Source organism: Natator depressus, chromosome 6 (genome assembly GCF_965152275.1).
Source record: "Natator depressus isolate rNatDep1 chromosome 6, rNatDep2.hap1, whole genome shotgun sequence".
Taxonomy (NCBI): Eukaryota; Metazoa; Chordata; order Testudines; family Cheloniidae; genus Natator; species Natator depressus.
The window spans coordinates 75,078,776-75,103,512 of NC_134239.1; the positions used below are offsets into that span (position 1 = coordinate 75,078,776).

General features: G+C 39.3%; 1 protein-coding gene across 2 annotated transcripts in view; it reads left to right on the forward strand.

The window, feature by feature from the left end:
* FMN1 (formin 1) overlaps positions 1-24,737 on the forward strand; it is a 391,310-nt gene that overhangs the window by 275,673 nt on the left and 90,900 nt on the right. For both annotated transcript variants that reach the window (XM_074955742.1, XM_074955743.1), the window contains 4 exons: positions 853-982; positions 5,491-5,637; positions 9,764-9,823; positions 11,814-11,934. In XM_074955742.1, coding sequence (XP_074811843.1) covers positions 853-982; positions 5,491-5,637; positions 9,764-9,823; positions 11,814-11,934 — 458 coding nt within the window. The remainder of the gene's footprint in view (positions 1-852; positions 983-5,490; positions 5,638-9,763; positions 9,824-11,813; positions 11,935-24,737) is intronic.

Below are 24,737 nucleotides of genomic sequence, written 5' to 3' on the forward strand. Positions count from 1 at the left end.
GGGTCGATCATTCCACAGATTCAGACTATAGATTTTTGTTTTAAGTAACCAGGTATTGTCACTAATCCATTCCTTTATTTCAAAATAACAAAATGTTCTGTGAGACGCTTCACTGTCTCCTTTTTTTCCTGAGTTATGTCAGGCTAATCGTATTTTATAATTTGCACTTTAAAACCCTGAATCACTTGGTTCATTTCCTGGATCTTTCAAATCTCAGCAATGGCTATCCTATGGTGAGTTGACCAGAATAGAGCACAGTATCAAGGGATTTCAAATGAAGAGTAGTCATGAAAATGAAACCAGTCATGCACCTCATTCCTGCCATATGGTGTTAAAGTCCTGCCCATCTTAATTTAGGCATCTCCTTTGCCCTTAACTTGTCCTTTGTGGCCCTTTAGCAAAGGTACACCAACATTTTGGGAAACACTTGGCTAGATGATCAAAAGGGTATTTTTCTGTTTTTAATTGTTGTTATTCTGTTATACTCTTTATTTAGCAATACACCAAACAATCAAACTGATAAACCGATGTACAGAGCTGTTTTCATCCAGTAGAGGGCAGTGTTTCTCTCACACACACTCCTGTCCATAGAGTAGTGGAACAGAAATCTCCAGTTTGCTGGTCCTTCTGTTTGTCACCAACAAGCTTTGATAGTAGATCTCATCTGTTCTCTAATGTTGTGCAAAAGATCATGAAACAATTATTTTGTTCTATCATATTTCATTTACAATTCAAATAAAGAAAGATTGCTTTATGTGCTTTCTTTGACACTATTACTCTGACATGTTATATTATAACAAAAGATGTGAAATGTAATGATTTGGTATTACAGTATAGTTCTTATTTTCACAGATTTTTGTATGAGTTATCCCAGATCCCCAATTTTGCAGAACGTGCCCAATGTATAATCTTCCAATCTGTTTTCTCTGAGGGGATAACCTCAGTGCATCGTAAAGTGGATGTTATTACTCGTGCTTCTAAGGTAGGTTCTGCCAGTCTAATGAAAGCCAATCACAAATTAAGTTTATTTAAAATACTATGTATTTCTTTGCTTCCTAAAGCTAATTGAGGTATAATATAAATACTTCGGCAGTTTCATTAACTTTGCAGGAATTTAAAAGCACTATATGGCTCTTACATAACAACATTTCATTCCAGCGGAATAGCAGATTTTAATTAACTTACATAGTGCTAGTCATTTCATGTAAAATGATAGATATTTTCAGTAAAGAAATTTCAAATGTTGCAAAACCGAACAGAGTCTTACAGTAACACAGAGACCAGCATCAGAGCCAACTTTAATAAATGAATTAAACTAGATCAGTAAAACCCTAGAAAATAAATAAATACATACATTTTAGAAGAAAAAGAATGGGTTCCTCGATGTTACAGTAATAGAAATAATTGATTATATGATTAGAAGAAAACCTAAACAGTGAATGGCAACCACAAGCATTCATGCAAAAGGCCAGCATACTAAATTGTCTGGCCTACCATAAGAAGAGCCTCTTCTGAACTACCTGCTGCCCCACTCCACCTGTGAGTGAAGGAGCAAGGTGAAATTGACAGGATCTGTTTTTTGATTTGTTGCTCTGCTCACATGTTGGCAAAGTGGATTTGGAGGTGCTTTAGAGGGAGAGAGTATAATTTGTGGGGAAAGTGAAGAGTCCGAAGATGGGGATAAAGTGAGAATTCAAGAGGAAAATGAGCCCCAAAAACCAATTCAAACAAGGAGACAAGCCAAAAAAGAGGAAACGAACAGTGTAGAAGAGACTAGTGTAAATATGGTTGTACCTGTGATGTCACTGAAATGTTGTGAACTGAAAACAAAGCTCCCTCAGCGCTCAAATGTCTCAAAAACTGTTTTGTATTTATTTGCAGCACTCAGATCAGAAATGTTGCCAAACCATATTCTGCCATGGCTTTAAAACAAAACCACTTAGGTAGTCCTAAAAATGAGCTTTCTTTCTTAAAACCCTAGGAATGTTAAAAACAAACAAGATTTCACACAGTATTTCCAAATAGTAATAAAAACAATGATATTGTGTGTTTATATGGTGCTTCTTATAGAATGTGCATTATAAACAATGAATTAAGACACACAGAATTTCTGAGGCACAAAGCACCTGATTCTCATTTATACTAAGGACACCACTCTGTCAATGTTAAGGGGCTTAAATTACTTTTCACTCACTTTAAGGTCCTTTTACAATACCAGGGTGGTAAAAAGTGGCCTTGTGTAAATAAGAATCAGGGCCATGGAGTTTGAAAGGCTTCCCCAAAGTTACAGAGCAATTCTAAAGCAGACTTGGGAATAGCATCCAGGTTTCTTGACTCCCAGTCACTTTCTCTCCCACCTCTTCCCCTTTCTTCTGATTTTTCCCCGAGCGGGTGAAGTGTGGTCCACTGAATGCAAAATCAGGGCAGGTGTCTCTGCTTTATCTCTTACAGCGTACCCATTTTGTCATCAACTTCTCTCACCATTTACCTCACCACTGAATTTATTTTTCTTCCTTCTGGACCCAAATTTCAGTTTTTAATGCCTAGGAGGGATAGTGTGTGTTTACATGGAGGCCATTCATTATCCATACTACCTTTAGGCCCTTTCTTCTTCTTCTTTTTTTTTTTAAAGCAATTTAAAATGGTTTACTGCCAGACTGTGGCTTGCCCTGCCTACATCCCATATGGTGCACTGGGTATAGACCCACTGTAACCCACACACCTTCTGGGTGTGGTGTTCTGTCCCATCTAGTGGCACCAAGACCACTTAAAGAGAGAGAGATAAAATGAGTCTGCTTTACAGCCTTAGCTAACAGGCAGTTGGATTTTAGCTCATGCTGTAGGGACTCATGCACTAAGCTCCAGAGGTCCTGGGTTCGATCCTGCCCGCCATCGACCATGGTCTGTCGACGTTACACCAGCGCAGCTTATTCTCTCCCTAAAGCAGCAGGGAAACTGGGGTGGGAGCTTGATTGTGACTCCCTGAGTCTGCCCCAGGTGCAGAACAATAATCCACTGCCCCTTAGTCTGGGCAGATAGCAAACTAACAATAAAGCCCTTTCTTATTAACATTTTTGAAATGGCTACTCTGTTGTGCAGTAATTTCCTCTTATAATTTCTTTAAGTAAGAACATCTGCATCATTTTGTGTCACCTTCATAGTACAAGATACTACACATTGTACTTCATATGGATTAATACAAAATTAAAGATAACATCTCAGAAGGAGAAGACACAATCTATTCAATTTCTTCCCTTTACAGTTTGTTTTTAGGTTCCTGTCTTTGTGCTATAAAAATAAAATCTCTTAAACACTATTTGCCTGTGTTACTACAGTCTAGAGAGTGATTACAGTCTGCCATGCAAATACTGTTTAGCATTTTGATAAATAGTAATTTATATAATGCACCACGTTATAGACTGTTATATATTTCATTTTCCATGTCCATTTCATGCACAAAACACATCACTTTAATCTAGCGATGGGCCAAAATTGTAATCTTGAATCCAAACACCAACCTCTTGGTCCATCTCTGTTTTAGACAGGCAAACAATTGTGTTCTTACATTGGTATAGTATCTCTTTCCAATATTTCTAAAAGAAATTCATTGTGTGACTCAGAACCTACATGTAGAACTAGGTGAAATTTTTCAGCTTAAACTATTTTTGACAAAAAATGCAGATTTGGTGACACTGAAACATTTTGTGGGTTAATGTTGATTTTACCAAATTGTTTTGGTTGTAAAAAAAACTTAAAAAAAAACCAAAATGTTTCACTTTGACATTTCTTAAATGAAACATTTTGATTTTTAAATTCAAAACTGTTTGTTTTGAAATTTTGTTCAGCTTTATTTTTTTGAATTAATAAACATGAAAAAAATGTCAAACAGTGTTTTTATTTTGGATCAAATGAAATGTTTGACCCAGAAAAACATTTTTTTTCAATTTTTCTATTTGGTGAAATTTTCAAACATTTTAATTTTCAGTTTGACCCCCAAATGAATTTTTATTTTATTTCTTTGGAATTGCCAACAAACCAAAAAATCGGTTTTTTTGCACAGCTCTACGTGTATGTTGAGTTCTAGCATGGAGAAAATTCTAATGTAGCCTTGAGAGTTAGGTTTTAAAATATGAGTATCATAGAAGATTAGAGTTGGAAGAGACCTCAGGAGGTCATCTAGTCCAACCCCCTGCTCAAAGTACGACCAACTCCAACTAAATCATCCCAGCCAGGGCTTTGTCAAGCCGGGCCCTAAAAACCTCTAAGGATGGAGAATCCACCAACTCCCTAGATAATCCATTCCAGTGCTTCACCACCCTCCTAGTAAAATAGTGTTTCCTAATATCCAACCTACACCTCCCACACTACACTTTGAGACCATTGCTCCTTGTTCTGTCATCTGCCACCACTGAGAACAGCCTAGCTCCATCCTCTTTGGAACCCCCCTTCAGGTAGTTGAAGGCTGCTATCAAATCCCCCCTTACTCTTCTCTTCTACAAACTAAATAAGCCCAGTTCCCTCAGCCTCTCCTCATAAGTCATGTGCCCCAGCCCCCTAATTGTTTTCATTGCCCTTCGCTGGACTCTCTCCAATTTGTCCACATCTGGCCTCTCTCCAGTTTGTCCAGAACTGACACAGTGGCCTAATGGGTAGTGTTGTGAGTGGCAGTACTTGGTTCTGCTGTCTTATGTTGCTCTAAAATTGGCATTGTGCCCTTCTATGTTTATACCTCATTGATTCCATGTCAGATTTTACTTAGATTGTAAACTCTTTTGGTAGGGTCTGTCTTTTTGTTCTGTTCGTATGGCACCTACCTCACTGGGGTCCTGTTCCATAACTAGAGCTCTTATGCACTTTTGTAATACAAATAATAATAAATAATACTTTTTCTCAATTTGCAAATGAATGAATTGTTTTTAAACTGCCAACGCTGCATCGTGGGCTCTGGGAGTAAGACTAACTTATGTTTGGTGATTTTGTGAGAGAATGAAAGAAAGCTGCTGCAGGCCAAATTGATGCACAGTTACAACTGTGCAAGTCCACGGTCTTCTGGTTGTTCCCCTAGTAGCACCTGTTCAATCCCCATTGAAAGCTGCCTGGTTTTGTAGAGGGATGATTGAGGGAATAATTTGGACTGCAGAATCTTTACTACTGAGAATACTGAGGGAGGGGAAAAAATATCCAGCTTGACTCCTATAGTGTCCAGAGCCCAAAATCACAAAACATCCCTTTACTTTACTTTGATGTGGAATCAGTGAGTGACAAACATGGAACCTCATAATGCCATTTTCATGACTACTGTACTTTAAGTACAAATTGTAGAAAACGGTTGGGACTCTTTCACTGGTATTATGGTAAATATTGGTAGAAGTGCTTTAGGGAAATCCATATTTTTTGTCTGTCTCATCATTGTAACATTCATGGGCAACAGTAAAAGTATTGTAAATGTCTTGTACCACCTGATGTTACAAATTAGTATTCCTCTTTCAGGATTTGCTGGACATGAAAAGTGTGAAGGACATTTTAGGCTTGATTTTGGCTTTTGGAAATTATATGAATGGGGGAAACAGGACACGAGGTCAAGCAGATGGATTTGGTTTGGAAATTCTTCCGAAACTAAAGGATGTCAAGAGCAGAGTAAGTAGTATTTTTTACTTTAAAGGGCATTTGTCAAGTGATCTTTTTCATGTTCCATAATCTGCAAAAGGTTGATCTCTCTTGCCTCTTACCATTATCTGTTTTAAACAGCAGCACACTTTGTAGATGTTGTTTTTGGAGTGTTTCTCCCTTCTTTGTTGTTCTGCCCAGATCATTTGCATCGCAAAGAATTTTCCTCCTCACTGACTACTGGCCTCTGTCTCTTTCTGCCCACTTTGTCCTCTGCCTCACACATGCACACATAGACATCTCCTGTCTCACCTAGATTCTGCCACTGAAAAGATTATCCTGGTGTCAAAGCCTTTTTGTGTATTTTTCAGTCAAGATTCACAGAGGGATGAAGGTTTCTCCAGTGACTGTCTCCAACCCTCACTCCTGATATTAGTTGCATATCTTTACAAAAGCCACTAGCATGTGAGGAATTACTTTGAGGGTCAAGTTTAGGAACAGTGGCTAGAAACTGGAAACCTGAAGGATCAGATTTGAGTTTATGGCTTTGGATTCTTGGTGGAAGAGTCTGCCCATGGCCTGCAAAGTGTTGCCTGTCTTCATTTTTAAGTTGGCCAGTATCACATCTTCTTCAAATAACAGTTGTAACACAAGAATTCTGAACTGCTACACTGAGTGAACAAGAAAAATCAGCCTAGATGGCCAATTCTTTTCTGAAAAACTGGAACCCCAAAGGGTCTCTGGATAGTTACTTAAGGCTTCAGTGAGGACATTTAAAAATTAGCCACTTTTGGGTCTCATGTTGCCCTACCTCCATCTCAGCAGGGAAGATGTTTGATCAGATCAGCAGTGGAAAGACAAACCTTGTGGTCCTGAATGGTGGAGTGCAGTCTTGGCTGCTCTGTGCCCCTCTCATCCTGAATGCACATGGTGATCATGCCTGGCCAGGGGAGGAGGTGGGAATTTTATAAATCTCCCTACGGCAATTGGCTAAAAAAAAAAGTTTGGGAACCCCTGGCTAGGATGACTATATGTCCCATTTTGGGCCCATACGTCCCAATTTTTTTGGGACGATGATCAGTTGGCAACTGGTGATCAGTTGGCAAGAGCAAATGGAACCAGTGCTCAGTTTTGCCAAAAAGAAGCTTTCGGGGTTGAGTGGCAGGGGTCAGGTGGGAGGGGAGAGTGGTGGGGCTCGGATCAGCTCTGTGTAGGGCAGGAGAGGGTCTTCGGTGAGTGGCTCAGGCCAGCCTCGCATGGGGGAGGGGAGAGGGCCAGTGGGGGGAGGAGGGAGAGGGACTTGGGGGAGTTCAGTGCCACACAGGGGAGGGGATCGGGAGATCTCCGTGCCATGCAGGCAGGGGAAAGGGACTGAGAGCAACTCCATGCTGGGGAGGGGAGTGGAGGGGGAAAGGGGCTCAGAGTAGGGGAAAGGAGGGAAGGAGGGAGAGTGGCTCGCTCCAGCGCTGTGCTGGGTGGGGGTCCCTCGGTCAGATGCTGTGCTGGGTGGGCGGGGTCCTTGGTCCAGTGCTGCGCTGGGTAGGGGGGCCCTTCATTTGGCTAGCTCAGCTTGGGGCTTGGGCAAGCAGCACCCAGCCAGCTCTGCCTGGGGGCAGGGGGAATTGCTCACCACCTCCACACAGGCTTCTCTGAGATGGAGGCGGGGCCTCAGGGGGAAGAGGAGGAGTGGGGAGGGGGAGAGAGGAGGAGCAGGGGTTGTGGCTAGTGTTCTGGTGCTCCTGTAGGGCCCCCCAATTGGTCGGGGCCTCTGGGCACAGCCCCGTTGGACCATAAAGCAATCCGCCACTGGGTGGGAGAGGATCAGGATTCATCCTAGGGATAGGTTGAAAAAAGCCAACCCTTAATATTGATTATGTGGCATGAAGGCTTGGAAAGATAATAAAGTTGTGGTCCCACACTTTAAATCTCTCTGTGTCTGTGACCCAGTCTTCTGCCAAACAAAGGTGATAGGTGTGTGTGACATACTAGGGTACAATCCAGACTAATGAGTGGCTGTGTCACCCCTATACTAACCTGGGGTGCCCTTTACAATGCTTTACTGTTGTAACCTCCAGTCTGGACTGCTCACAAACAGCATCCAGCATGCAAGTCACTCCCAGCTATGTCTGTGTGTGTGCTGCAGCCAGCCAGCCACACCTTGGCTCTTACCAGCCTGGGTTATACTGCAGCGTGACCCCAACACACTCCCAGCCTTAGACCTTCCCCAAGAAATGTATGTCCATTGTATGCCCAACCCTCTTCTGGACAATACAAGTTTATATTAAGTCTGTTATTGCTTCAGAAGAAATAATATGCACATAACTTGCCACCGCAAATGGAGTTCCCCAAACAGTTCAGTTTAAACACACTGGATTAGATAAAACAATAAAACAAGTTTATTAACTACAAAGAGAGATTTTAAGTGAGTACAAGTAATGAGGCATAAAAGTCAGAAATGGTTACAAGAAAAATAAAGATAAAACGCAACTAGTGCCTAACTTAACAAACTATGTTAAATTCAAAGCAAAGTTTTCGCACCAGATGCTCTCAGCAGTCTTACTGACCAAACTTCTTAGGTCAGAACCCCTTTTCCAGTCCAGTGAATGTTTTCTTTGTTGCTTCTAGTGCCATGGATGTGATGGGTAGGGAGAAAGAGAGGGATGCTGTGTGGTGTTTGTCTCTCCTTTTTTTAGTGTCAGTCCTCCTCTTGAAAAAACATTTCCAGCTGAGATTCAGGAGACAGAGTCCATAGGAAAGGATGCTCCCTGATGCTTTTCCTCACATGTTGGAGCTTTGTTTGTTTCTCTTGTTGCTTGGTGACTCTGTTTACTGTTTAAGTGCAAATTAAGCAGAGAGCACATTGCTTTGTTTGAGACAGACCAGTTTGCCAACCTCCGTTTGGAACATGTGGTAATAATACCATACAGTGAAATCTTACCACTTCACATACAATGTTGCCACACAAATTTTATCAGGACAATAATAACCAGCAAATTATGAGTTTTCAAATGATATCTCACAAAGCATACTTTGTACAAAGACTATTACAGTAATGTGTAGGGTGTTGAACTGGGTACATTCTGTCGCAGTGTGGTGTAAGAGTGTATATAGAATAAAGTAGAACTAATATTTTACTTCACAAGGGCAGTATATATATATATTGTTTTGCCTGTATGAAGAGTAGTGACTTGCTTAATTACAAATTTTGGTACTCTGGGTTATTAATAAAATGTAATGTGCTGCAGACTCAAATATACACCAGACAGCTCTGTGCAGCAAGTCATACATTGTGCATATCCAAAGCTTTATCCTGATAGCTATCAATACACTATATACAAATGAAAAAAAAAAGACATCAAAGACCTTCCACGTATAATACACTACATTGTCTTTCTTTTGTGCTGTTTAATAATTTCCTGTAATTTATGATTCCATACCTGAAGCACTGTTTATCCATTTCCACAGCTGAAATGAGGTAAATTGATTCAGTAATATATGAAAATATATCATTGTCATGCACAATAATACAGGCAATGCAGGACCGAAAAAGTAGTGGCTTTGTAGAGTGCAAATCTTTTAACATGGTAGAAGTATATATTCATGAAACAACATACATTATGTATGAAATGCACTGAGCATATGTATATTCCATGGTTTTATATTTGGTATAAAAGATATGGAATGGCTATATACTTCATGGCCTGTTACACAGGAGGTGAGACTAAATAAACTAAAGGTCCTGTCTAGCTTTAAAACCTGTGAATTTTAAAATGTGTGAATTTAGTAAATTTTCAGACAATTACAATGTTTGTTTATATAATTACTTGAATTATTAGAGAATTGTAACACCTGTCAGTTTTTCCCACTGCAGGATCCCAGTAACGCCAATTGGTAGAAGTTATCAGTGTCCTGTGGTGGGAAAATCAGGTCCCTGATTACTATACTAGTTGGATTTTTATGATCAATGACTCTGCAACTAATACATTGTGGATCCTACTCCACAAGGCCACATAAATTAATAAAATGGGATTATATTCCTTTTAAACTGATTTGGTGATTTTCTTCACTCATTTAAAACTACTTTCATCGTAGGTCTTTTGACATTGTTTTCACTCCCAAGTTAACCTTTTAATTAATATATTTAATTTATTCCTAGGATAACGGTATTAATCTTGTGGATTATGTTGTCATATATTACCTACGACACTTGGACAAGGTAAATGATTCATTTGCTGCATTAACTACTGTATCAGTATATTACTTAGAGAGATTGTGTTGACAAAGAGATTAGAGAAAGACTTGAATTTATTACTAATTTTTCTTGTCTGAATAAAATAGTTCGAACAGGGAAAATAAAATTTATAAAATTGAATACTAAGACCAAGACTAAATATTGTCTACTTTCAATGTTATACTTTGTTAGCATTTTCACCAAACAATACTTGTAATTGTATAATTTCCTAGAACCTGGAAGGCATGAACAATCAAGCCCTATTTGATATGCAGTTATACAGACAATTCGCAGCATGTTGTTTTGCAGAAAGCTACACAATTTTAATGGCAGCCTTGTTTCTGCATGTTCGCTACCAGTGTTTGTTATTGGAAATGGCTATACTATACATTAGGACTCTTGCTACCACATAACACCATAGCCTGGCTGTTTGTTGGAACTTGGCTGTCTCTGCTGGTGAGCTGAACACTGCTATGATTTCCATCAGTTTTAAATTTCTCTCAAAAAATATTCAGTTAAAATAAAAACAAAAATTGTTCATTATTCACACTGTGGAAGCAGGAAGCAAATAGCTGCAAAGCCCATCTGTTTCAATAAGGGCACTGATGGAAGGCTGAAGCATGCATAGGCAGAATTTCTGTTGACGAGAGAATACAGTGGTAGGATGTTGTTTGAAGCTGCATTGGTTCTGCTGACAGGTGATTAAACTAGAGTTTGTACTTGGGGGAAGAAGTTCTGCTGCTTTGGATAACTTACATTTTTATAACTCCTATGGTAATATTATTTTTAAATGTACTATTATGAGCTGGATGAAACCTTGTGATGGGTTGAGTTAAAACCGCATTGAGACTGATAGGTATGAACTCACCATTCAATTAGCATAGCTAGAAGCATAACCCCCACATAGGGCAGGAGCTTTTGGCTGAATATTCTTTTGGGTCAGCATGTGTGCGTGTGTTTGGGAAGAGAGATGACAAGTATACTGATAAGAGACAAAAACAGAGAGAGAGATAAATGTATAAATTTTGTCCATCTTTCCTGGATTTGTTTCTAAAGCTTTTTGTATCTTTATAATCATATAACTTTGAACTTTTCCTAAATGTTCACAACTTTTCCGAAATGTTCACAACCTTGGAGTTGTCCTTCATTAAAGACTGAGATTTGAGAAGCAGAAAACATTTTAAACTCAATAGTGTATGCTTGTAAAATGGTTTGTCATTAAAATACCTCCTACACAACACCTTTGCATCGTTACTATTTCCTTTGAGAAGAAGCTTTGAATCTTGTAGGGTTTTTTGTTTCTGATTTGTTTCATTGTCATTCCAGAGACAAGGTACATGCTTAGGGTTGCATATATAAATGATAACCCATGTGATTTATTTCTGCACATAAACTCTCAACTATGTATTTTTATTTGTACAAAATACTATATTCTAGCTAGTGCATAAATACTGATGACAAATTAGGGTCATACAGTATGAATTGGGTAAGATTATACCTGCAAACAGTTGGCATACGCTTGCTTGTTCCAGTAAAACATATGTTCATGTTGTCATCTAATTTTAAGAAATGTTTAATTCCATATCAAAACCTTTATTGGTATAAAATGAACTGAAATTATGAGGTCTTAGTTTTGTCTGCTAGTTTAGGTTGGTATTCTCCATTAGAATTTAATTGTACGATAATACTGTAGAAAAGATTACATTATTATTATCCTTTTGGCATAAGGATGGAAATGAAGGGTGACATCCTGGTCCCATTGAAGTTAATGGCAAAACTCCCACTGACTTCAGTAAGGTCAGGATTTCACCCAAAACATGTGCCCCAGTGAATAACTATTTTCAATGTAATATTTCTGCAGTTTTATAACACTAATTCATAGTTAAAATTTCAAGAAAAATATTTTGTTTCAATATGAATTTTTCGTTTTCATAGTTGCCTATTATTTGTTTGTTTGTTTATTTATTTATTTTAGGACGCAGGAACAGACAAGAGTATTTTTCCTCTACCAGAACCACAAGATTTCTTCCAGGCCTCCCAAGTTAAGTTTGAAGACCTAGTAAAAGACTTAAGAAAACTGAAGAGAGATCTAGAAGGTAACTGGGAACTTTTACATTGTTATGCTAACAACTGAGTGCCATTTAAAAAGTGAACTTTATGAGTTTTGTTTATTACTAATTAGGTTTATAGTGTTGTTCACTCTACGTATTTACACCCTGGCACAAATTACAAACATAAAATAAAAATAAATGTACATCATGACTTTTTAAAAAATGAAAGCAAAACCAGCTAAAAGTAATTTTCTATAATCCCTTTTAAATTCAAAGGGACTCAAAAGAAATCTCTTGGAAATTTGCTTTAATTATGTAAGAATTTTCCTCTGGCTTCTCCAGGATTCTGTGTTTAACTGTAGATACCTCTTAGTCCAATAACATAAATACTCGCCACAGTCCTTGTATAACAATTTAACAGCTACAAGAAAGAATCTGAATACTATTAATGTAAAAATAAAACACTACTTGCCAAGACACAGCAAAGGGAAATGGAGAGCTTCATCTCAAAATATTCTTTACCCTTGGACATAAAATAAACATTTAAAAATGTTTATTATAAAAAGGGGCTCAGAAAGGCAAGTCTTCTATCAATCAAAGCACTGAGTTAGAAATAAAATAGGAATGGGTTGCTCTCTAAGTATTCTAGACAGTTTCATTTTTACCTCATGCTTTGTAAGACTTTCTTAAATAAACACAGCAACTGATGATTGAATATTTTTAGCTTCTCACTTTTGTTAGGGAAAAGTAATACTAAGGCTGTTTTGTGTAAAAATTGGATTTCAAGAAAAGAATTCTACATAAAAGAATATACAAAATATTCTGCTTAAATTTAAATAATATATTAACTTCTCGGGGGGGAGGTTCCGAACAAAACGTTAATTTTAGCATCAGAATTGAGCAAGATGACTGTATTCTATTGTTCAGTGTAAGGCAATAAAAACCATTACAAAATAATTTATTCTTCCAGTTAGAAATGGCTGAATTAGGTTATAGCCACCTTAAGGAGGGTTTCAAAGGTCAGCAGTGGTAGGAAGGTATCAGTTGTTGTTTATTCAACCCGGGCATAGGCAAGTGCTCTATCTCCTCTCATCTCTTGGCCCTGTAAAACCCTTGGCCTGCCCTCTCTCGTGCTAGTTTGTGCAGAAACGTGATCTGTGTTTGATGTTCTTCTACTTCAGCATGTAGTTCTGCTGCCATGCATTTCACTGTTACAGGCTGCGCTGTAAGCCTTTGACAGTCACATGATTTTAGTGCTAAATTGCAAAGAAAATAAAAAGAGAAAGAAAAAGGAGGGGTAGTGAAAAACACGATAGTTCAGGCTTCCCTATTTTTATTAGATTTTTGTTGTGATCTTTTGTTTTTGTGCTTCAAGATGTATATTTTGTCAGACTATTATAAAGAAAGGTAGAAGCTTTTATATGACCCCAGATGATGGGAGAAAGGAAAGAAGAAGAAGATGATGATGATGCTTTATAGGAAAATAATATAAATATAGTGCTGAGTTTGCCTTTATTATATTACTGTATAAAAACATATTTGAAACTTGACAAAGTCAAACAATGGATGAAAGTAATGACTTTGACATACAGCAAACGTTTCCAAACAAAAAACATTCTTGTAATCTTTTGATGTGCCAGTGTATTTAACACTTAAAAGGCACCCAGAAATTTTTGGAGGAGTGCTAATACATTTCTCTAATGAATTTCTCTTACATTCAAACAAAAAAATAGTCGTACTAGGAACATTGTGCATGATAGTAGTAATAGGAGTGGTATGGGTAAATATGCCCTTTTTTAAACATTCCCTTTCGAATTTCTCTTATTAGATAACACTGTAATTTAGTTCACATCAAATGTTTTAATTGAAGAGGATATAATTTTAACACATACAACAAACATTTGATGAGTCTCTGTAGTTTATTGTAGCTGTTAAAAAGTTGTGGCTGCTGCCAGAATACCAGTGAAAGTCTAAAGCTGAAACAGATGTGATTAGCAGAAACCAAGTCTAGAGAAGCGTCAGGCCCAGCCATCCAGACAGGCGCGGCCCTTCAGATGTAAATAATTTGAACAATATTAACTGCAGTTGCCTGTATTATAGGGTACATTAGATTTATTTTATGGTTTGGTTGGCAAAGGTAGCTTGCGTGTCCAGTCAAAGCAAACCTCCATGGAAGTGTGAGGAGACAAGGGCAATAAACGGGGGGTTTTCTCATGTACTACTAGGGGAAAAAACTACTGCTCTGTGCAGTGTTAGTGTTGTTTTTCACAAACCTATTTTCTCAGACAATACAATAGCATAAAAATGATGACAAAAAGCCACAGTAAATTTAAATACCACCCAGTGTATCTGAAATAACACGTTCAAGGTAAATGCTTGTTTCTTTAATGAAAGTAGATTGTTACTATTACACAAATTATTTGCTGACCACTTTGTCAAGGCATTCATTTATCTGTATATCATAGATGTTAAAATAGGAAGGATTGAGTTGTCATGCTAGAGAGAGATGTCTTAGTGGTCTAAGCCTTGGGTTTGAAATACCTAGACTCCATGGAACCAAGAGTTCAAATCCAGACAGGGGCCATTCAGCCTTTCATCCTTCTGAGGCAAACAGATTGAGTTCCTTGCAATTTAATGGACAGACATTCTTAAAGGGACAGTTTCAACTAAAAATTGGCTCAAAAATATTTTTTTAAAAAAACAAGCTTTTGCAAAACAAATAGAAATGTTTCAATTACTTTTTTTAAAAACTTTGAGTCAAAACAATTTCTAACACACATTATGCCCAGGCTTTGCAGCCTTGAGAACTTTAAAGTTAAAAAGACTATACACATAAGTTAGATTTAACTGAATATCATTTTTCAGGCTGAGAAAAATACAGAAAGTAGACAGTATAACTAGTGAAATAGAAATAAGAGGTGAAATCCTGGCTCCCATTGACTTCTGTAATGCCAGGATTTCAACTAAGGTTTTTATAGTTCTTTCATTTTCAATAATTTGAAATATTTCTAGTAACATAAGCAAAGATATTAATTTTATAAGATGGGATTTTTAAGTTAACACTGTTCTTTTAAAAACAAAGTTTCCCTTTGCTTTGCATGGGTTTTAAAAATCATATTACCCCTTTTGCTTGGTCTATGGCAAAAATTTCCATCTCCCTTCCCTTCACCCCTGAAAATATTCCTTTCTTATCATTGTGCAGTATGTTGTTTGGTTGCTGCTCCCAGAAAGGTAGTTTCATGTCAGTGGTTATGTATAAATGTATAAAATACTTAATTCTTTTGAGTTGAAAGCTGATGTACCTGATCCATTTTTCTATATCAGGCATTATTTTACATACCCTTATCATGTTCCCTCTCATTCATCTCCTGTTTTGAATAAACAATCTCAATATTTTCAGTTTCTATTTATATGAGAGGTTTTCTGTGCCCTTGGTCTCTCTTGTTGCCTGTACTTGTTCTGCAATATTATTTTTGAAATGAGGTGATCAGTACTGCACACAGTATTCCCGATGAGGCAGTACCATTGATTTAGATAAAGGCATTATAAAAAATTTTGTATTATTCACCATCCCATTCCTTATGAATCCTAGCACTTGCTTTTTTTTTTTGACTGCAGATACATACTGGTGTGTGTATATGGGGGGTGGCGAGGTGTCTTTGTTGAGTGGTCTACAGTGGTAGAAGGGTTAGGCCAACACTGAGCACTTTTGACATCCCACTCTTATTGTACATGGGTAGGATTTACAAAAGTGCCTGCGTGAGTCAGAAGCATATGTCCCATTGAAAGGCCACAGGATTTGTGCTCACAGGACAGTTCGTTGCTTTTGTAAATTCCACCTTTTATCATGTGCCTATGTAGTTAGATATGAGGATGCTGGCCACCATTTCTATGCTAGCAAATTATGGGTGCAACTGAAATAATTAAAATGTTTATATTACAAGCTCAGTCAAGTACATATATGACTAAGTGGCAATACGTTTCCCCTCAAATAATGCAGATGCAAAGTTAGAGGATTGATGAAGCTTGGGCTCAAAATTTATTTATATATCTGTTTGTTTATTGTGTAGAAAAATGTGCTCTGGGTAAGTAGTAGTATTCATATGATAAATCACTCAATCATGTGATATATGTATGATTCACCTTTGGTAGTCTCACCTGTCCCCTACCCACTAATCCATCTCCACCATGACTTATTCTGCATGTCATCCCCATGAGCACCTTCTCCTCATAAATATGTTGTATAATATTTATTATATTCTCTATGGTAGTCTCTAGGGACTGACTGAGAACAGGACTCCGTTATATCAGACCCTGCAAGTAGAAAAAAACTGACAGGGTAGTATGCGCTTAAGGGTAGCAGTGCTTACTGGTCAGCCCACCCCCAGTTAAATGGCATGGGCCTTCAAAATTATAGAAAGTTTTTGTTTGTTTGTTTATTCAAAGACCTAGGAAATAAGAGATATTGGTGAAGAGGAAGCAGTCCTGGGAATAAGTAGTGTTTGGGAGAAAGGCAATCGTTGTTTCTTTAAGGGCTTTGCAAGGCAGGTGGGGCAAATCTCCCCTCTCACCCAGGCAGTTGGGAATGAGCTGGGAAAAGGAGACTAGCATATATACTGCCTTCTCCCTCATAGCAAGGCAGACATCATCAGGAGAAGCTGCCTCCAAACTGGAGGACTAATTGGGAAAGAGTGCTCAGCTCAGCTGAAAGTAAAGCTGTCTAAAGCCCTGCAGCTGGCCTAAACCACTACCCCAGCTCCATTGAGGAGGGCTGATCAGGAAACTCCCATCTGAAGCGGGAGTTACTGTCTGTTCTAACGCTAGAGGCAGAGAAACTGCCTGAAATACAACCCCAGCCCCAGAAAGAGGGCTGAGAGGGATTCCTATCTGGGGGAGGGAGATACTGTGACTGGGCTTAAGGCAAGAGACAGAGGGATTGCTCACAATACAGCCCAGCTGCTTCGGAGAAGAGCTGGAAGTGGCTTCAAGGAAACCACTTCATAGCTGGATAAGAAGAATCTGTCAAAAGCCCACAAATCCAAGGTGGGGCTAGCAGAGCCACAGATGTGGAGGAGCCACTGACAAGCAGGGAGAAGGTAGGAGCATTCCAGGGAAATAGTGGAGGTACTGAAGGAAGAGTCCTTAAACTGGGTCCCTGGACTGGGGACCCAGAAGAGAAGGTGGACCTGTAGGTTCCCCCAACTCTCCCTCGGAACAAGAGGGGAAGTACAGACATCAAGAGTAAAAAAGGCCAAGAACTGTGAGTTCCAGACAGAAGCTGAGGGGCAGGCTTAAAGGCCATTAGATGTTGAGCTTTTTATTTTGGGGCTTTTCTATTAATCCAAGAAAGGGAACAAATTGAGAGGTGTCCTGGCCAAAGGGCTGGGCCATGGAAACAGCAGGCTATTGTAGAACCGGACAGATAATGTGACTGCTAGAGTGAAAGAACTGCTCTGACAGTGCATCCTGATACTTGGATGCACTCCTGAGATAAGAGGCTCAACTACAAACTCAAATAGGCAAGACAGACAAAGGGTGGGGAAAGAGGTATGACATGCTGTAATGTTTTGGGATCCAACTCAGACCAGTGAGAGATTGTATCACCACTTGTCCTGTAACTCTGAGTGCCTTAAAATGTTCTGCTGCTGTAGCTCCCTGTCTGGATGCTCCAAGCCAGCATACAAGCGTGCACTGTGTCTGTCTGTCTGTCTATTGAGCTGCCCTAGTTCAGAAACTCTGAATCCAGTAGCCTGCTTGTTACACCTCAACCACACTCTGGTCTCCACCAGCCATGATTACTACTAGCCAAGTGACCCCAACACACCTCCAGTCCCAAATTCCCCAAAACTGTCTGCCCTGAAATGTCCAGCTGCCTCCTGGACCATTGAGAGAAGTTATAAGGTCTGTTGCCCTTTTAAAGAGACAAAAGCACAGCAGCCTGTTGCTTTAAATGGAGTTAATAATCACTGCAAGTCAAACAGCACTGGGTTGATTTAGAATAAAAGTAAAACAAGTTTAGTTAATCAAAAAGAGAGCGATCAAGTGAGTTCAAGTGTAAGGGATAAAGTCAGAAATGGTTGCAAACAAATAAAAATGTGGGGGAAACACTTTCTAGTGACTAAGACTTACCTTTTAACCAAGATTGTAGTTTTGTTAAGAGTCTTACCACCTTCCAGCAAGATGTCTGACCACCCCTTTGGTCAAGTTTTCCCCCAAAGTCCAAAGTACTTGGTTCCTTTGTCTTCTTAGGTAAATGTAAACTTGGGATTCTTTGCCCCTCTCTTTTATAGTCAAGAGAACTTTTGAAATGTATCCTTAAAGTTCAGTGCCACTGCTGTGAGGAAAGGTGCCATGGAGTCTGATGGAGAAGGTTCCATGCTAGTTTCTTCCACGCTGGTGCTCCTACAATGCAAATTGATCTGTCCCTGCGGCCTCTGATGTGCCATGAATGGCTCCTTGATTGTGATCACCAATTGACTGTGACTGCACCTGGATAGAGGCATTGGCCTTTCCTTTATCTGGAAAAACAACTGTTTACCCACTCCCCAGATTTGTATGGTTCATTCACATTTCAGTCCCATATTCCCTTCATATTTTTATAGTCCGTTGGGTGTTTACATACATATACCATGAAAGAATATTAAAGATCAGTGTGTTATTGGTTTTTTAATGATATCTCACATGACACCAATTAGATACAAATTATGACATAAGTGACTTGAGGTACACTGAATTGATCAGGCCAGCTGAAAATTGCTGCCTGATACCAGTAAGTCCCTTGCCCTCTGGCATTGGGATGCTTTTAGGGTCACACATACAAGCAGAGTGAACAATGTGATGGCAGACAAACACAATGTTAGTGCCACAATTTTAAAAAATGCTTTTGGAGTAGGGCTATGTTAGGTGGGAAGTGGTTAGTTAAATGGAAAAACAATGGAAGAGTGAGTGGACTTTGAAATGGGTGGCTGAGGGTAACAAGGGAGGAGGGTAGCACAAAGGGTAGGTGGAATGAGGCTGAGGGGAAGAGACTGTCAGAGATGGAGTGCAAGGGGGTTGGAGGTAACAGCCAGTCAGCACAGGGGTAAGAATGCAAATATGCAGTCAAAACTATAGAAAGTTAAGGATAGTTAAGCGCTGAAATAGGCTAGTTCAGGGGTCTCAAACTCCTGGCCCATGGGCCATCTGCAGCCTGAGAACCTCCCCAATGTGGCCTGCGGGGCTCCAGCAATTTTGGGGCCGGGTCTCTCCTTTAGCCCCACCTGCGTCCCCGGGTGCTCACCCATCCCACGCGTCCCCCCGGGTGATTTACAATGGCTCAGGGCCCTGCCCACCACAAGCAGCGCAGCAGAGCTGAGCAGCAAATGCCTGCTTGCTCCACGTGACTGCCGGTCCCTCCCTGCGGCATGAGCCAAAAGAAAAGGAAATATTTGTCCAGAAGATTGGCCTTTGTCCTGTATTATCAATTGTATATAGAAATAGAATTCTTTATGTAGTGCTTTTCTTACTCAAGATATCACAGAACATTTTACAGAGTAACGAGCTCTATTTTGGTACTTCAGTGACTGAATAGGCAAATGCAATAGAGTATGTTCTCATCAAAATCTCATACTCAACCATGGTCTGTTTTTTTGTTTGTTTTGTTTTTAAAGAAATTAACTCAGCCCACTGTGCATGGTTGGGTGTCAATAAATTATTTAAAGCAATAGAAAATTAGTTAGCTGATATTAAACAAAATCTGAAGAGACTCAGCCCCATGGTAATCTCTAAAATGATTACTCCAGCATTAACCCTTGGGCTAATGTTTGAGTACATATATTGGTGTTACCTCATGGTATGAAGCTCATCAACCTTGAGCTTTTTTTGATCAAATGGGGATGTGAATTTCACAGTTGAAGTCCCTCCAATGACAATGTCCTGCCACCAGAAATTCTAATTTAAAGAAGGGATGATATGACTTTTTTGAGTAGCTAAGGTCAAGACCCTGAAATTACTATCCACACCTTGAATTATACCTAGAAACATTAAGGAGCCAGTGACTTTTTATTGGGAATTAGTTAATTTGAGAAAAGGAATATTGGCTAAGACTCATGAATCTGCATTTTTTGGTTCTAACTTCTAACAATTTTGAATGCTGACTTTCTTTGTAAATACTCCTTACTAATTCTCTGCATAATTTACTTAATATGTGCCAATAAATGGTTATGAGTGGAAGATGACTGTTACGTGATAACAATGGATAAAATTTTCAAAAGGACAGAAGTGATTTAGGAGTCTAAATCCCATTTTCAAAAGTGATTTAGGCACTTAGAAGCCAGTGGGTACATCTACATCAGAGCTGGTGGTGTAATTTCCAGCTCTAGTAGATGTATGCATGCTAGCTTTGATGGAATTAGCATACTAAAAATAGCAGCATAGCTGCAGCTGTGTAGGTGGTAGAATGGGCTAGTCACCCTGCCTTAAGTCTCATCCAGCCCGCTATGTACATACTTGATTGGTTAATCCATCCTGCCACCCATGCCCCTGTGGCTACACTGCTACTTTTAGTGCGCTAGCTGAGCTGGAAACCACACCTCCCCAGGCGTAGATGGACTTAAGTCTCATTGAAATTCAAGTGCCTAAGTCACTTTTGAAAGTGAGACTTAGGATCCTAAGTCACTTAGACAGTTTTGAACATTTTATCCAGAATCATCAGATATGCTATATTGTTCTTTTCAGGGCAGGGTGAGATCAAATAATTTCTTATTATTAATTAAAATAGTTTAAAATTAAATTTTTGAGAAGCAGGTACAGGATAGATGGGGAGGAACAAAAACTCTTGTATGCATGTGGTGTTTAATTAGAAGCTGTTGTAAGTGAAACAAATTGTGATACCTATAGGTAAGATTTTCCTACTGTTTTCACTGTAAAGGGTCATTTTCAGATGCTTATTATTTTGCCAAACATTTACATTTTTGATCTGCAAGCCAATGTTGGAGGAAAGTTAGAGCAGGGAAGATTTTGTTTTCAAGAGTAAAAAATGTCAGTATTTTCTGATTTAAAAAAAAAAAAAAAAAGCTTGTGACCTTTATGGGAATAGCTTTCAAGCCTCAGTGGGAGGTGACGGAAACTAGGTCATAGATGTGCCTTTCAGCAGTCCAGTTAAAAACAGTTTTAACTTGAAAGCTTGTCTCTTTCACCCATAAAACTTGGTCCAGTAAAAGATATTACTTCACCCACCTCTTCTCTCTAATATCCTGGGACCAGCCTTGCTACAACAACACAGCAAACAACGGTTTTGATTTGGCAGGTACAAGATAGGGGTTTAAAAATAAACTTTGTGCGTGTGCACTGTGTTTTCTTATACAATAAAACTAAAAGTCTGCTAGCGTTCCAGTGGTACTATGCGTGTGTATAAACATACAATGACTGGAAATTTCCATTAATGGATGATCTCTCAGTATTCAGTTAGATTTCCGCATGGTCTGTGTCAAGGTTCCTCCCCCACTCTGAACTCTAGGGTACAGATGTGGGGACCTGCATGAAAAACCTCCTAAGCTTATCTTTACCAGCTTAGGTCAAAACTTCCCCAAGGTACAAAATATTCCACCCTTTTGTCCTTGGATTGGCCGCTACCACCACCAAACAAATACTGGTTACTGGGGAAGAGCTGTTTGGACACGTCTTTCCCCCCAAAATACTTCCCAAAAACCTTGCACCCTACTTCCTGGACAAGGTTTGGTAAAAAGCCTCACCAATTTGCCTAGGTGACTACAGACCCAGACCCTTGGATCTTAAGAACAATGAACAATCCTCCCAACACTTGCACCCTCCCTTTCCTGGGAAATGTTGGATAAAAAGCCTCACCAATTTGCATAGGTGACCACAGACCCAAACCCCTGGATCTGAGAACAATGAAAAAGCATTCAGTTTTCTTACAAGAAGACTTTTAATAAAAATAGAATTAGAAATAAGAAATCCCCCCTGTAAAATCAGGATGGTAAATACCTTACAGGGTAATTAGATTCAAAACATAGAGAACCCCTCTAGGCAAAAACCTTAAGTTACAAAAAAGATACACAGACAGAAATAGTTATTCTATTCAGCACAATTCTTTTCTCAGCCATTTAAAGAAATCATAATCTAACACATACCCAGCTAGATTACTTACTAAAAGTTCTAAGGCTTCATTCCTGGTCTATCCCCGGCAAAGACAAAATGTAGACAGACACACAAACCCTTTGTTTCTCTCCCTCCTACCAGCTTTTGAAAGTATCTTGTCTCCTCATTGGTCATTTTGGTCAGGTGCCAGCGAGGTTACCTTTAGCTTCTTAACCCTTTACAGGTGAGAGGAGATTTCCTCTGGCCAGGAGGGATTTTAAAGGGGTTTACCCTTCCCTTTCTATTTATGACAGTCTGCATAAGATAGTTGAATGAATTTTCACTTTAATATGTAGAAGACTCAACATCTGTAGAGTTTGGATAGTGTGAAGTGAATGAGGCATGGGTAAGCAGTAAGTGAGGCTGTGTATTGTATTGTGGGCTAAGCATTGCTAGAAGCTGAAGTTAGACAAATATAGACTAGAAATAAGGTTCAAACTTTTAATAGTGATGGTAATTAATCATTAGAATAACTTACCAATGGGTGTAGTTGATGTTTTATCACTTGAAGTCTTTAAAATCAGGAATATATGTCTTTCTAAAAGATGTATGTTTTAGCTCAACTAGAAGTTATGGGTTTGGTGGAAGAATTACTGATATTATGCAGGAGGTCAGAGATCCCACACTACAGAAATAAATTGGAGATCAACTTTTTCAACATACACTGTCACAGTCCACAAACACGCCTTATTAAAATTTTTCTGAGACCCCCTGTACCTGATTCATTGTACATGGTTTTTATATGTGGTCTAAATTAGGCAGACAGTACTGTTCAGTTCCATAATACTAATTTCCTGTACTGCTCAGACACATCAGACAAGACTGAGGGTGTGATCATTTATTGGGTTCTGCTAGCACAGACCCCTGCACCTGTGTGAAGTCCTAATGAAGTTAATAGTCTATACTTACGGGACCTGACTGGAAAAATGATGGGGTTTTGCTTTGCCTAGTTGTTACATTAATTTATATGAACTATTCTTTCCCTTGCAGTATGTTTGTCATGGTGTTTACTAAATCTAAACTACAGTTTTAGAGTGAATACAGTAACCAGAGTCTCAGATGTGTTGCTATGGTATGAAAAAATATTTAGTTTTACTAGCAACCTTTTTTTTTTGTTTGATTTTTGCTTGGGAAACAATCTCAACACAAGGGATTTAAGATAGTAAATACAACAATAATAGATGTAAGATGTTGGTTTGCTTTGTCTCTTAAAGCAAAACAGGGTATTCTTTTATTTTTAGTTTATTTTGATTTAATAAATGTATGATCTAATCTCTGAGCACATCATTACATACAAGATAATCACAAGCCATTATAAAATCTAAAATACTTCCCATCAGTTGTAAATCTAAAAAACAAACCAAAATAGAATGTCTAATAAACCTTCTGACAGCCATCAAAATCACTTTGTGAAGATTTCCATTACATAATTCCCCATTCAAGGCACCATTCTTTCACTGAAGTGTCTGAGAGAACAGGTGTATCTTATAGGGCAGCGGTTCTCAAACTTCAGAATGATAGAAGATTAGGGTTGGAAGAGACCTCAGGAGGTCATCTAGTCCAACCCCCTACTCAAAGCGGGACCAACCACAACTAAATCATCCCAGCCAGGGCTTTGTCAAGCCAGGCCTTGAAAACCTCTAAGAATGGAGATTCCACCACCTCCCTAGGTAACCCGTTCCAGTGTTTCACCACCCTCCTAGTGAAATAGTTTTTCCTAATATCCAACCTAAACCTCCCCCACTGCAACTTGAGACCAACTTGCTCCTTGTTCTGTCATCTGCCACCACTGAGAACAGCCAAGCTCCATCCTCTTTGAAACCCCGCTTCAGGTAGTTGAAGGATGCTATCAAATGCCCCCTCGCTCTTCTTTTCTGCAGACTACATAAGCCCAGTTCCCTCAGCCTCTCCTCATAAATCATGTGCCCCAGCCCCCTAATCATTTTCATTGCCCTCCGCTGGACTATCTCCAATTTGTCCATAAACTTTCTGTAATGGGGGGCTCAAGCTGGATGCAATACTCCAGGTGGGCCTCACCCGTGCCAAATAGAGGGGAATAATCACTTCCCTTGATCTGCTGGCAATGCTCCTACTAATGCAGCCCAATATGCTGGTAGCCTTCTTGGCAACAAGGGCACACTGTTGACTCATATCCAGCTTCTCATTCACTGTAATCCCCAGGTCCTTTTCTGAAGAACTGCCCCTTAGCCAGTGGGTCCCCAACCTGTAGCAGTGCATGGGATTCTTCTGTCCTAAGTGCAGGACTCTGCACTTGTCCTTATTGAACCTCATCAGATTTCTTTTGGCCCAATCCTCCAATTTGTCTAGGTCACTCTGGACCCTATCCCTATCCTCCAGCATACCTACCTCTACCCCCAGTTTAGTGTCATCCGTGAACTTGCTGAGGGTGCAATCCATCCGATCATCCAGGTCATTAATGAAGATGTTGAACAAAACCGGCCCCAGGACTGATCCCTGGGATGCTCCGCTTGATACCGGCTGCCAACTAGACATCGAGCCGTTGATCACTACCCGTTTAGCTCAATGATCTAGCCAGCATTCTATCTTTATAGTCCAATCCATACTTCTTTAAGTTGCTGGCAAGAATGCTGTGGGAGACCGTATCAAAAGCTTTGCTAAAGTCAAGGTATATCACGTTCACCGCTTTCCCCATATTTGCAGAGCCAGTTATCTCCTCATAGCAGGCAATC